Genomic DNA, 12,905 nt, shown 5'->3' on the forward strand with positions numbered 1-12,905 from the left:
GATATTGTAACTATGCTTTAAACTACTCTTAATAAGGCTATTGACCTTTACGGTAGGTCAATATTTCACACTGCTCACCTGTATGAATTTTTGAGCAGATGGCTGCATTGCTAGCTGTTCGTTATTGCCCAGCCTCATCATTGAGGAATGTTCTATTCCCGCCTGGTGCCTGCTGTAGAAGTTGTTTTCCTGCTACTGGGCTATTATGAAGTTAATCATTAGCATGTCCCCGTGCCGGGGTACTTGGGTGGAATGACTCTAATCAGGTGTCAGAGTCTTGTTCTGAGTACAATAAAGATAAATCTAGAAAGTTTTTTATTTCACATCATATATTCATACATAACCACATCTTGACAAGGTCATACATTTTTTACATTATGTAGTCTTGTCTGTACAGCTGTTGACGCTTCCAATAGAAAACACTTTTTAATATAGTAAGTGGTCCATTAAAAGGACCTTCCAAGGGGACCTATATATAGTGTAATAGCAACCAATTAATTTGAGAGATTTTTATCTGCTACATATTATTTTGGCAAGGTATGGTCCTATATACATAGCTTAGAATTTTGAAAAAAAAATAGAAAAACATTCTGTCATCTCAACCTTGTTGGCAGACAGTAGCATGTACGGGGGGGGAATGAGTGCCAGAAGGGATCCCATATATGATCGATGACATCACTAGCACGTTGCTGGCTGGGACCACATGTATGTCACCCTGGAGATCCAGTACTTTTGACATTTGTCATCTGCTGGACCTGTCAGTAGGTGGGAGTGAAGCATCAGGAATTGATGTAGGTTGGTGGTAGTTTTCTTTTTCTTTTGGCTGGTCAGCTGCCGATTGACAGTGGATTTACTGTACATCATGGGATATTTTTTTTGGGGGGGGGTTGAAAATCTTTTTATTCAAAGTTTTTTTTTTTGGTTTTTTTTTTTTCTTTGCTTCTTTAGTACAATAGTGTAATGTTACATTCCAAAACAGTATTTTTACTTTGCATTTTATTTTGTAAATAGGTGAGGGTACTGTGTATCCTGTATTCTTTCACATAGGGGGTGCTATCTGTGTGCCCCTTCTAATTGTTGAAGGGGGCTTCCAGATTCCATTAAGCCCCTGCCCATAAACCCCCGCAACCACTGAGCCAGGGTTGTGGGGAAGAGGTCCTTGGTTTTAGTATTTGGCACCTGATCTTTAGTCATGTTTGCCGAACCAAACCCAGGTACATTTGGCTCATCACGACTGGCCATCATTCAATTCAAAAGACTGAGGAAAAGTACTATGGGGGACCAGCTCCAGATTAAGGAGCTGTGGGGAAGCTTTTTTTTTTTTTTTTTCTTTTATGGGCTATTAGTTTTTGGGGATTTTTTTTTTTAAGTGGAGTTCTGTTTTAATAGTTTTTTAGGATTTTGGCTATCGGTCATACAGGTTACATGAGCGGTTTGGCTGTCAGATGTTTCAGGCCCCACCCCACTGAGTTGTGCCATGATTGTGTCACAGTCACGTGTTGTAGCATAGGTCCAGAGATAAAGCAATGTGCCTTTTGTGTGGAATAACAGCAGCATGTCTAGCAGTTACCCACAGTTGCAGCCTGGAGAAATTTTCTGGTTGTACAGCGTGAGCAGCTGGATTTTGCTTTGAAATCAGCCGTGTAGCTCTGCTGCACATCAGGATATAGAGATAAAACAGACGGCATAGGGAGATCGGACAATAAGCCATTCTGTACGTCTGGAGCAGGCATACAGCTACATTTTGCTGGGCACATTCATAATGAATTGTGTCTGCTTGGCACACAGGCTCCCAGCCTCACAAAGGCTCCTGTATTAAATCAGGTGCTCAGCGAGTCAGTACATAATTGAGTCAATAATGACATTTTCCTCCGGCAGCCTGAAAGCATAAAAAGTTGCAGCCATGTTTTTCATCTTAAGCAGACAAGCAGAGCTTTGTATTACCAGGGTTTGCTGTAAGTCAAGCTACCACAATTCTATTTTTTTTTTTTATTTTATAATTTATACCTATAAAAAAAAGCAGCACCATTCATTTGCCTTAGTGTGAGCTTAATTGTAGTAATTTTGTGTTGGGTGTAAATATTTTTTTCATGCTGGTATGTTAATGAGAGCCCCAGCAGTTTTATGGCTGACACATAATGGACCCCTGTAGCAAAAACCGCTTATACCTCCAATCGATGCCCTTTTGCTTCTAATGCCATCACGTGAATTCTACATTAAAAGAAAAAAATTCTGTCCAGGTAAGACTGATATTGCAAGGATTGTAAAGCTGAACCCCAGGCAGATATAACACACAAATGAAACACATTCTGTGTTCGTGAATGCATCATTACTTTTTTTTTTTTTTTTTTTTTTTTAATGCAAGCAGTGTAATTAACAGTAATTTGACTTGATATCAGCCTCTGGCAGTGCAGCAGTTGTGCTGCGGTACTCATGTGCTAACAAGCAGAAATTTGGAGGAAGGAGAGAGCAGAGTGACATGAAGGTGAGATTATTACTCTGCTGCTTTTTTCACTGTCCATTCACAGGGAATGGAGGAAAACGGTAAGCTTATGAGCTAGTTTACACTTGCGGTTGGAGGGCAGTCAAATCACATAATTGAGGCCACATACAGTTAACACCGTGCTCCCAGCAGGCACACCTGTTAGTGTAGTAAATAGTCTGTTTGGGCCAAGCTAGCCTAAACAAACTATTTCTGGGGGCATTAATGTAGAGTTACACCCCGGTCACATCAAGCCCAACTTTGAAATCGTGTGACTTACAGTGAAGTTGCACAATTTGTTCAAAGTCGGGTAAGTGTCAAGGACCTACCTTTTCCCTGAGGTTATGTTACTCCATGTGCTGGTGTCCATCTTGGATTCTGCTGTGCATGGTGGGAATCCTTTTATGCCTTCAGGTCTCTGAGGTCCACCCCCCAGAGGGGCGTGGCTGATGACATATAAGCCTGTGGCCCGCACATGCTCTTTGCACTTGTGTCTTGTGTCTTTGTGTCGCTATTACTCTGTTTTGACTCTCGTGACTCTCCTGGTATCTGATTCGGCTTGTGACTTGGCTATTCTTTGTATTCGCCTTTGATCTGACCCTCTGTTGCTGAACCCAGCTCGTGACCTGTGATTCTCGTCTGCTGTCCTGTACTGTTTTGTCCTGTTGTTGTTGACCCCGGCCTGTCTGACTACTCTTTTGTCTCTTCCACCAGCTACACGCCATTGGCGGCGGCCATTACCGCAGCTGAGGTGTCTCGGGGGCCGCGACCTGGTTCCTGGCTGCGTCAAGTCCATCCCCACCATCAGGGGCCCTGGTGAAGGGCAGCCTGGGACTTAGACTCCGCGCCCTGAGGGACTTCGGTCTGTGGGTGGTGGTTGTCGTCAGCCAGTGCGTTACATTGTTAGGCCTGCCTGTCCGTTCCTCGGCTCCTGCCCTGACAGTAAGATGCCGATTTCAGGTGCGATTTGCAAGATATCTGACACCGATGTCTTTGCAAATTGCACCAAAAGTAGTACATGTACTACTTTAGAAATCGGTACAGCTCCGACCAAGTCAACCAAGATAAAGTGGAACTCTGCGGATCCCCCAGTTACGTCATCCTGGGAATCGGCGGTGGATGTGGCCCTTGCAATGTACAAGCTTAACTATATTAATATGATGAGGTATGGCTCCCCTTGACATCTCACTGAGGGACTGTGGTAGCCCATTACCCTCTGCTAGGAATTCTTAGTGGGGACTTATAGTAGCTTCTCCTTCCCTTCTCCCCCTTTTCTTTTTTTTCCTTTTGTCTCCGAAACCCCTTCGCTTTGCTTCGCCCCTTCCCTTTGCTTCGCCCCTTCCCTTTGCTTCGCCCCTTCCCTTTGCTTCGCCCCTTCCCTTTGCTTCGCCCCTTCCCTTTGCTTCGCCCCTTCCCTTTGCTTCGCCCCTTCCCTTTGCTTCGCCCCTTCCCTTTGCTTCGCCCCTTCCCTTTGCACCTTTCCTTCTCTCCTTTCCTTTGCCCCTTTCCTTTCCTTCTCCCCTTTCCTTTCCTTTCCTTCTCCCCTTTCCTTTCCTTCTCCCCTTTCCTTTCCTTCTCCCCTTTCCTTTCCTTCTCCCCTTTCCTTTCCTTTCCTTCTCCCCTTTCCTTTCCTTCTCCCCTTTCCTTTCCTTTCCTTCTCCCCTTTCCTTTCCTTCTCCCCTTTCCTTTGCCCCTTTCCTTTCCTTCTCCCCTTTCCTTTGCCCCTTTCCTTTCCTTCTCCCCTTTCCTTTGCCCTTTCCTTTCCTTCTCCCCTTTCCTTTCCTTTCCTTCTCCCCTTTCCTTTCCTTCTCCCCTTCCTTTCCTTCTCCCCTTTCCTTTCCTTTCCTTCTCCCCTTTCCTTTCCTTTCCCCCCTTTCCTTTCCTTTCCCCCTTTCCTTCTCCCCTTTCCTTTCCTTTCCTTTCCTTTCTCCCCTTCCTTTCCCCCTTTCCTTCTCCCCTTTCCTTTCCTTTCCTTTCCTTCTCCCCTTTCCTTTCCCCCTTTCCTTTCCTTCTCCCCTTTCCTTTCCTTCTCCCTTTCCTTTCCTTTCCTTTCCTTCTCCCCTTTCCTTTCCTTTCCTTCTCCCCTTTCCTTTCCTTTCCTTCTCCCCTTTCCTTTCCTTTCCTTCTCCCCTTTCCTTTCCTTTCCTTTCCTTCTCCCCTTTCCTTTCCTTTCCTTTCCTTCTCCCCTTTCCTTTCCTTTCCTTCTCCCCTTTCCTTTCCTTTCCTTTCATTCTCTCCCTTTCTTTCCTTTTCCTTTCATTCTCCCCTTTCCTTTCCTTTCCTTTCATTCTCCCCTTTCCTTTCCTTTCCTTTCCTTCTCCCTTTCCTTTCCTTTCCTTTCCTTCTCCCCTTTCCTTTCCTTCCTTTCCTTCTCCCTTCCTTTTCCTTTCCTTCTCCCCTTTCCTTTCCTTTCCTTCTCCCCTTTCCTTTCCTTCTCCCCTTTCCTTTCCTTCTCCCCTTTCCTTTCCTTTCCTTCTCCCCTTTCCTTTCCTTCTCCCCCTTTCCTTTCCTTTCCTTCTCCCCTTTCCTTTCCTTCTCCCCTTTCCTTTCCTTTCCTTCTCCCCTTTCCTTTCCTTTCCTTCTCCCCTTTCCTTTCCTTTCCTTCTCCCCTTTCCTTTCCTTTCCTTCTCCCCCTTTCCTTTCCTTCTCTCCTTTCCTTTCCTTCTCTCCTTTCCTTCTCCTTCTCCCCTTTCCTTCTCCCCTTTCCTTTCCTTCTCTCCTTTCCTTCCCTTCTCCCCTTTCCTTTCCTTCTCCCCTTTCCTTTCCTCTCCCCTTTCCTTTCCTTCTCCCCTTTCCTTTCCTTCTCCCCTTTCCTTCTCCCCTTTCTTTTCCTTCTCCCCTTTCCTTTCCTTCTCCCCTTTCCTTTCCTTTCCTTCTCCCCTTTCCTTTCCTTCTCCCCTTTCCTTTCCTTTCCTTCTCCCCTTTCCTTTCTTCTCCCCTTTCCTTTCCTTTCCTTCTCCCCTTTCCTTTCCTTTCCTTCTCCCCTTTCCTTTCCTTTCCTTCTCTCCTTTCCTTTCCTTTCCTTCTCCCCTTTCCTTTCCTTCTCTCCTTTCCTTTCCTTCTCTCCTTTCCTTCTCCTTCTCCCCTTTCCTTCTCCCCTTTCCTTTCCTTCTCTCCTTTCCTTCCCTTCTCCCCTTTCCTTTCCTTCTCCCCTTTCCTTTCCTTCTCCCCTTTCCTTTCCTTCTCCCCTTTCCTTTCCTTCTCCCCTTTCCTTTCCTTCTCCCCTTTCTTTTCCTTCTCCCCTTTCCTTTCCTTCTCCCCTTTCCTTTCCTTCTCCCCTTTCCTTTCCTTCTCCCCTTTCCTTTCCTTCTCCCCTTTCCTTTCCTTCTCTCCTTTCCTTTCCTTCTCTCCTTTCCTTTCCTTCTCTCCTTTCCTTTCCTTCTCTCCTTTCCTTTCCTTCTCCCCTTTCCTTTCCTTCTCCCCTTTCCTTTCCTTCTCCCCTTTCCTTTCCTTCTCCCCTTTCCTTTCCTTCTCCCCTTTCCTTTCCTTCTCCCCTTTCTTTTCCTTCTCCCCTTTCTTTCCTTCTCCCCTTTCTTTTCCTTCTCCCCTTTCCTTTCCTTCTCCCCTTTCCTTTCCTTCTCCCCTTTCCTTTCCTTCTCCCCTTTCCTTTCCTTCTCCCCTTTCCTTTCCTTCTCCCCTTTCCTTTCCTTCTCCCCTTTCCTTTCCTTCTCCCCTTTCCTTTCCTTCTTTCCTTCTCCCCTTTCCTTTCCTTTCCTTCTCCCCTTTCCTTTCCCTTTCCTTTCCTTTCCTTCTCCCCTTTCCTTTCCTTCTCCCCTTTCCTTTCCTTCTCTCCTTTCCTTCTCCCCTTTCCTTTCCTTCTCCCCTTTCCTTTCCTTCTCTCCTTTCCTTTCCTTCTCTCCTTTCCTTCTCTCCTTTCCTTTCCTTCTCTCCTTTCCTTTCCTTCTCTCCTTTCCTTTCCTTCTCCCCTTTCCTTTCCTTTCCTTCTCCCCTTTCCTTTCCTTCTCCCCTTTCCTTCTCCCCTTTCCTTTCCTTCTCCCCTTTCCTTTCCTTCTCCCCTTTCCTTTCCTTTCCTTCTCCCCTTTCCTTTCCTTCTCCCCTTTCCTTTCCTTCTCTCCTTTCCTTCTCCCCTTTCCTTTCCTTCTCTCCTTTCCTTCTCTCCTTTCCTTTCCTTCTCTCCTTTCCTTCTCTCCTTTCCTTTCCTTCTCCCCTTTCCTTTCCTTCTCCCCTTTCCTTTCCTTCTCCCCTTTCCTTTCCTTCTCCCCTTTCTTTCCTTCTCCCCTTTCCTTCTCCCCTTTCCTTTCCTTCTCTCCTTTCCTTTCCTTCTCCCCTTTCCTTTCCTTCTCTCCTTTCCTTCTCTCCTTTCCTTTCCTTCTCTCCTTTCCTTCTCCTTCTTTCCTTTCCTTCTCTCCTTTCCTTTCCTTCTCTCCTTTCCTTTCCTTCTCTCCTTTCCTTTCCTTCTCTCCTTTCCTTTCCTTCTCTCCTTTCCTTTCCTTCTCCCCTTTCCTTTCCTTCTCCCCTTTCCTTTCCTTCTCCCCTTTCCTTTCCTTCTCCCCTTTCCTTTCCTTCTCCCCTTTCCTTTCCTTCTCCCCTTTCCTTTCCTTCTCCCCTTTCCTTTCCTTCTCCCCTTTCCTTCTCCCCCTTTTCCTTCTTTTCTTCTACTTCTCTGGATATTTGTTTTCTGCTGCTGCCTATACCCTCACACTGCCTGTACATAGGCAATATTGGACTGATTTTCCATGATTGTTGTGAGCAGTTTGCTCGGCTTCTCCTTTCCTTTTGTCCTACATTGGATGTTATGCAATATATTCATGCTCATCTGTTTTGTACTAGAACTACCACGTCAAATGTTTGCATTGTGTATCTGTTGCAATGTTTTTGTACTATCCTTATACAATAAAACACCTTGTTTTTGTTAAAAAAAAAAAAAAAATGGCACCAGATCACACTGACACACATAATGGTAAGGCATGGTGTGATGGGTGCTTTTTTATTTCAGCTGAGGAATATCTGATTGTATGCTGCAGTGGGAGGGATAGTGCCGCCCAATTAAGCCTTTGATCTGATTACAGTATGGTCTGCATGACATAAGATAAATGATTATCTATTGGTGAGCTGACTGTCCCTGGTCTTATGACTCCCACTCCTTTTTGCTTATAGCCGGTGTCATTAATATCTGCTCTGAATGATGTAAGCTCCTCTGTCTTTGTGGACACGGTCATGCGGTGTAAAAGTGGCATTCTAGAAAAATTGCAGACTAGCAACATGCAATTTTCCTGCAGATGTATGTTCTGATATAAAAGTCATGTGCTGAGCTAACTTAAAAAAAAAAATACTTCAAGCGTAATAGTTGTTCTGTCCTTAGTATTCAGCGTCATTGTTTTTTGCCATAAGGAAATACAGGCAAGTGACTAAATGTACAAGTGATATAGAATTTGTCTTTAACGTCTTTCAGAACAGAGATCTCCCTAGGGCATTTTGCAGCAGTGTCGCTCTCTGGCGGCAAAGGATCGAACATGAATAAATCACAACAGCTGAGGACTAAAGTGTGTGTGTGACCTCCACTCTATCATCTTTTTGGTTGGTAGTAACAGCCTGGTCGCAGTACTGTGTACTGGCAAGCACAGGCAAGCGTGAATATGCACATGTAAAAAGGTTTAAAGTTACAGAGCACTGTTCACAGGCATAGATCTATGTTCTGATGCAATAATACAATGCTTATTTTGATATAGATCTGGTTGGCCTGTGCTGATTCACACATGTGCTGATTGAAGCTCAGGTTTCACAGCTAATTGATACAGTAGTTGTTCACCGGTCCATATCAGGTTTACATCAGGTTCAGGACAGGATTAACTCAGGATCTTACTCTGCTCACAGATAAACGGTTTAGGAATGGTTCCCATAGAAGTCAAAAGCCTGTAATCCACACCGGAACGCACTGCTCAGAAATCGGACATGACTCTTTATTTATTTTTTCTTAAACCACATTGAATCCGCACTGGACGTGTACCAGACGTATATGAACAGGCACCATAGGAAGCAATGGTATTTCACATGTCATGCGGATTGGATGCGGTTCAAACCACATCCAGTCCGCATATATGTGAACAGGCAGTTAGAGTTCAGCCCCTGGTACTGTGTTCTGTCAGCCTATTGGCTGCAGGGGAATAATGGAAAGGTAAGTAAAGGGTGCTTACTCTGCCTGCTATAAAGTAAACCTGTTAGTTTGCCTTCTGTAGCCAAGGTACAAGTTCACTTTAAGTGTTTTTTATATCTTCATTTATGGCTGATATTAGTATTCACACTATGTTCCAGCAGGCACTTCTGCCAGGGCACACACTGAGCCTCTCTGATACGGGGAGAGTTGCTCCTGCTACCGTGCCTGCTCACTGTGATTGACAGCTCTGCTGCCCTTCTCTCTAGTTAACCATTACCTTCAGTGTCCTCTAATTCCTGTGACCAGGCAGCCATCACGTCAAGCAATAATGGCAACCTTCAGATAACATTGAGCTGGATCTAATGTACTGCTTTGAACTTGGCTTCTTTAACAGACAGCTATTGAAAAGCTAAGCAACGTTTGCATCTTAACAGGGCTTCATACTAATAGCCACAAAGCTGTACCTGCTTACTGTTCCTGAGGTTCTCATAATGGTTATGTCCTATGTAGAGGGGCTTTTGGTTGCTTCAAGTAGGTTTTGCATTCAAAAACAAGTCTATGGGATTGCAAAACCTGCTTGAAGCATGTTGAGTACAGGTCAGACGGAAGTCCACTACAAGTCACAGACCTGGCAGTGAGTTCTGTATGATCTCAGAAGCATCTCAAACTGAATGACCAACCCAAGCCCAAAGCCCATCAACATAGGTCCTTAATCACATAGGTAAGAATTCAATAAACAGAACCTGTGCAACTACTCCTTCTAAGGATTTCATAGCAGAGCAGTTCAGAATCAGGAACAAAAAACTCTGCAGGGTCCTGCTCATGGAGCTTACAATCTAAATATGCAGTGTATATATAATATAATTCAGGCTCTTCCCAGTCCATTGCTACCACAGACCTACAAGCCACTTATGTCATTAACACCTAGGTGCAGTCACCAGAAGAGGATGCTTGCCAGGTGCTCTCAACACTTTCCAAACGCCCTCCAGCCTTTAGGTTTAAAAGGGTGTATGTAGTAAAACAGCTCAGTACACTATTCAGGGTTCCACAGCATTGACTATGCTGGCTTGAGCTTTGCTCGGGCCAAGCTAAGCCATTCAGTTTAATGGTTTGGGCCCACCAGAAGAGTGTAAAGAAACATGGGCCAACAGAGACTGAAACAACACGGAAGCTGGACATAATCACCACCTATATAAATGAAGCCTTAACTTCCCTCCATCCCCTATTTTAGCACCCTGAAAATTAATCCTTAACAGTTAACCTAACTATAACGCTTAATCCTATCCCTACTGATATCCTTAACCTAACCCTTACACTCCAACAATAAATCTCCGATTTGTAGAACAACCATTATCACACAAATGCTCGATCCTCCTTCTTACTGTACTTAGAGAATGGAATGGCAAAGGTGGAGACAGGCCCGGGTACAGCAAACCTCCCACTGACTCCTTAAACCAGAGGAGGCACAGGCAGTAAATTATTCCAGGAGTCTTGTATAGGAAATCAGCTAATCAGAGACAAAGCCACACACGGGTAATATTTTTAAAGATGTAGCCGGCTCAGCAAATAAAGTTGTACAAAATGTTTTTCATTTAGACTGAGGTGGTTTTGTGATGTTATGCTTAAAGTATGTTCTATTCCTACTTGTTTTTGGACATCTGCAAATTTTCACAGCTGCTTTCCTTAAAGTGGACCCAACGTCTATACTAACCTCACTTATTTTCCTATTTCCTCCAACTGCACCAACTGTCCTTTCATTTTAGCCTCCTAGCATGCTAATGGGGCTCTGTAATGCATACCTACCAGCAGCTCCTAACCCAGGAATGAAGCTGAGGTGGAGCAGTCATAATGGCTGTTAATGGTGAGTTAGGGACCTTAGATTGTACACGCCTTGAGGGCAGGGACTGATGTGAATGTACAATTTATATGTGTAAAGCGCTGTGTAAATTAATGGCGTTATACAAGTACCTGTAAGAAATAATGGTCAAGATCTGTGGTTTAGCTGAACCCTCATGACCTTCCTGCAGTGGCTGTGTCTCGGTCCAGAAGGGAATGTAGCATTACTGATAGCTAATTATTACGAAGGGTTTTAGCAGCTCGGGTTGGAAGCCAGCAAAATGGAAAGGAAATGGGTGAGGTTTAGTACAGACTTTAGCAATCAACTGCCACAAGAGTTCTTGGGACTTGCACCACTCACATAGGCTACCAAACAGAGCTACATATTTGTGTATTCATAAAATACAGGCTGTGCATGATAAAAAAAATATTTGGATGGAGAATAGACGCGTGACTAGTTCGAAAATAACAAAATAAACTTTAAGTACGTGACATTTTTTTTCTTCTTCTCCTCCTAGATCGAAGATGAGAAGCTTACTCTCCAAGTGAACTCTACCCAGCCAATGCCAGCTCCTGATACCTGCCTCAAGGCTCCAGACCCAGCTGCACCACCTACAGAGCCCTCCCCTCTAGACAAGGGTAAAGGCTTTTTCGCCGATGAGTCTGAACCTCTCCTTCGCTGTGACTCCACCTCTAGTGGCTCCTCTGCCCTTAGCAGAACAGGCTCATTTATAACCAAAGGTAATGATATAGGCTTTTCCACTCTGTGAATAAAATATACCATAGTACTATAATCATGTACATAATGATGGTGAAAGGGTAGGAAAGGTAAATATGCTGCTGTGTATCATTATGTTCAAGTTAGAGCTGTGGGACACCTCATATATACATACAGTTTGTGTGGGTTTGAGGGTTGTGGGGGGAAAAAAAAAAATGGTTTCAGTGAAGTAGTAGATGTGTAGATCATTTCCCCATTGCTGACTTGCCATGCTTTGTTCTGCACAGTGTCTGTCAGGGATCCCGTCTGCTCAGAGGTGCGCAGATCGCCAGCATGCACTAGGCGGTGAGCATTGAGACAGACTATCGTGACGGCCGCGCACTCGCGATCGCGTCCGCGCGCCTGTCACCAATGAGGGCATAGGGCGCCCTATTTAAATCAGCCCTGTGTATGTCCAAATCGCCTTATGGTCTTGTTCCCTGTTCCTGTGTTCCTGATTACCTTGTTGCCGACCCAGCCTGTTCCTGATACTGCTGTCTTCTCCTGCTCTGACCCCTGGCTCGTCCTGACTATTCTCTGCCTAATCCTGATTGCCTGACCTCCTGTTACTGAACCCGGCTTGCGACCTGTTATTCTTTTGCCTGCCGCTCTATACTGTCTGCTCCGCTGTTGCCAACCCGGCCTGTCTGACCACGCATACCTCTTCACATCTGGCTCTTACCTGCCCTACGCCATTGGCATCCGCCTCTACCACAGCTGGTGTTTCTTGGGGGTCGCAACCTGGTCTCAGGCTGCTTCAAGTCCATCCCCACTATCAGGGGCTCTGGTGAACCAGCAGACTGAGGCTTAGACTTTGCACCCTGAGGGACTCCGGCCAGTGGGCCTCTAGAGGCTACTGCCAGTCGGCTGCTGACAGAACCATAAGGCCATGACTGAGCCAGGAAGAGGTCCCTCACCTCTGGATGAGATATGCCAACACCTGGCGGCACTTACTCAGGCAGTAAAGACACTTCAAGAAGGGTACACGCATCTGGAGGGGCGTATCCAGACTCTAACCACACCAGCAGCCACGCCATCCGCCACGGCAGGTGCACCTCCGGCCCAGGACCCCGCAGAACCCTCCGCCAGAGCAGTATTCACCATCCCTCCACCAGAACCTCGAGTACCAACGCCCGAGCGTTTTAATGGGGATCGGAAGAAGTTCAGGGCCTTCCAGAACTCCTGCCTGCTTTACTTTGACCTCCAACCCCGAACCTTTGCCTCCGAATCAATAAAGGTGGGGTTCGTTATATCGCTAAGGGGAACCTCAAGGTTGGGCCCATCGTTTGATGGAGGATCGTCACCCACACTTAGACTCCGTGTCATTATTTTTCAAGGCAATGTCACAGCTGTATGACGACCCGCAACGAGCCACTTCGGCCGAGGCGACTCTACATACAATGCAACAAAGCCGCCGAGCAGCGGAGGATAATGCGGCCGAATTCAGGCGCTGGATTGGGGGGACACAGTGGAACGACGCAGCTCTGCGTCACCAATTTCGGCTGGGCTTGTCTGAACCCCTTAAGGATGAGTTGGCCAGAGTTGGTATACCCGACACGCTGGAGGATTTAATTCGAGTGGCCATTCAAATTGACCGCAGGCTGCGGGAACGCCGGCAAGAAAGGGCCACGCCACAATCCAGGCCAACCTGGTTGTTACCCCGGGTTCCGCTCCAACCTACTTCCCCAAGTGGGAATCGAGGTCAGGAAATGGCT

General features: G+C 45.9%; 1 protein-coding gene across 2 annotated transcripts in view; it reads left to right on the top strand.

The window, feature by feature from the left end:
- Positions 1–12,905, top strand: part of TNFRSF21 (TNF receptor superfamily member 21) — a 180,580-nt gene that overhangs the window by 147,042 nt on the left and 20,633 nt on the right. For both annotated transcript variants that reach the window (XM_089652266.1, XM_089652267.1), the window contains exon 5: positions 10,952–11,174. In XM_089652266.1, coding sequence (XP_089508392.1) covers positions 10,952–11,174 — 223 coding nt within the window. The remainder of the gene's footprint in view (positions 1–10,951; positions 11,175–12,905) is intronic.

Source organism: Staurois parvus, unplaced genomic scaffold (genome assembly GCF_062004578.1).
Source record: "Staurois parvus isolate SC_StPar_1 unplaced genomic scaffold, SC_StPar_1.0 ptg000678l, whole genome shotgun sequence".
NCBI lineage: Eukaryota > Metazoa > Chordata > Amphibia > Anura > Ranidae > Staurois > Staurois parvus.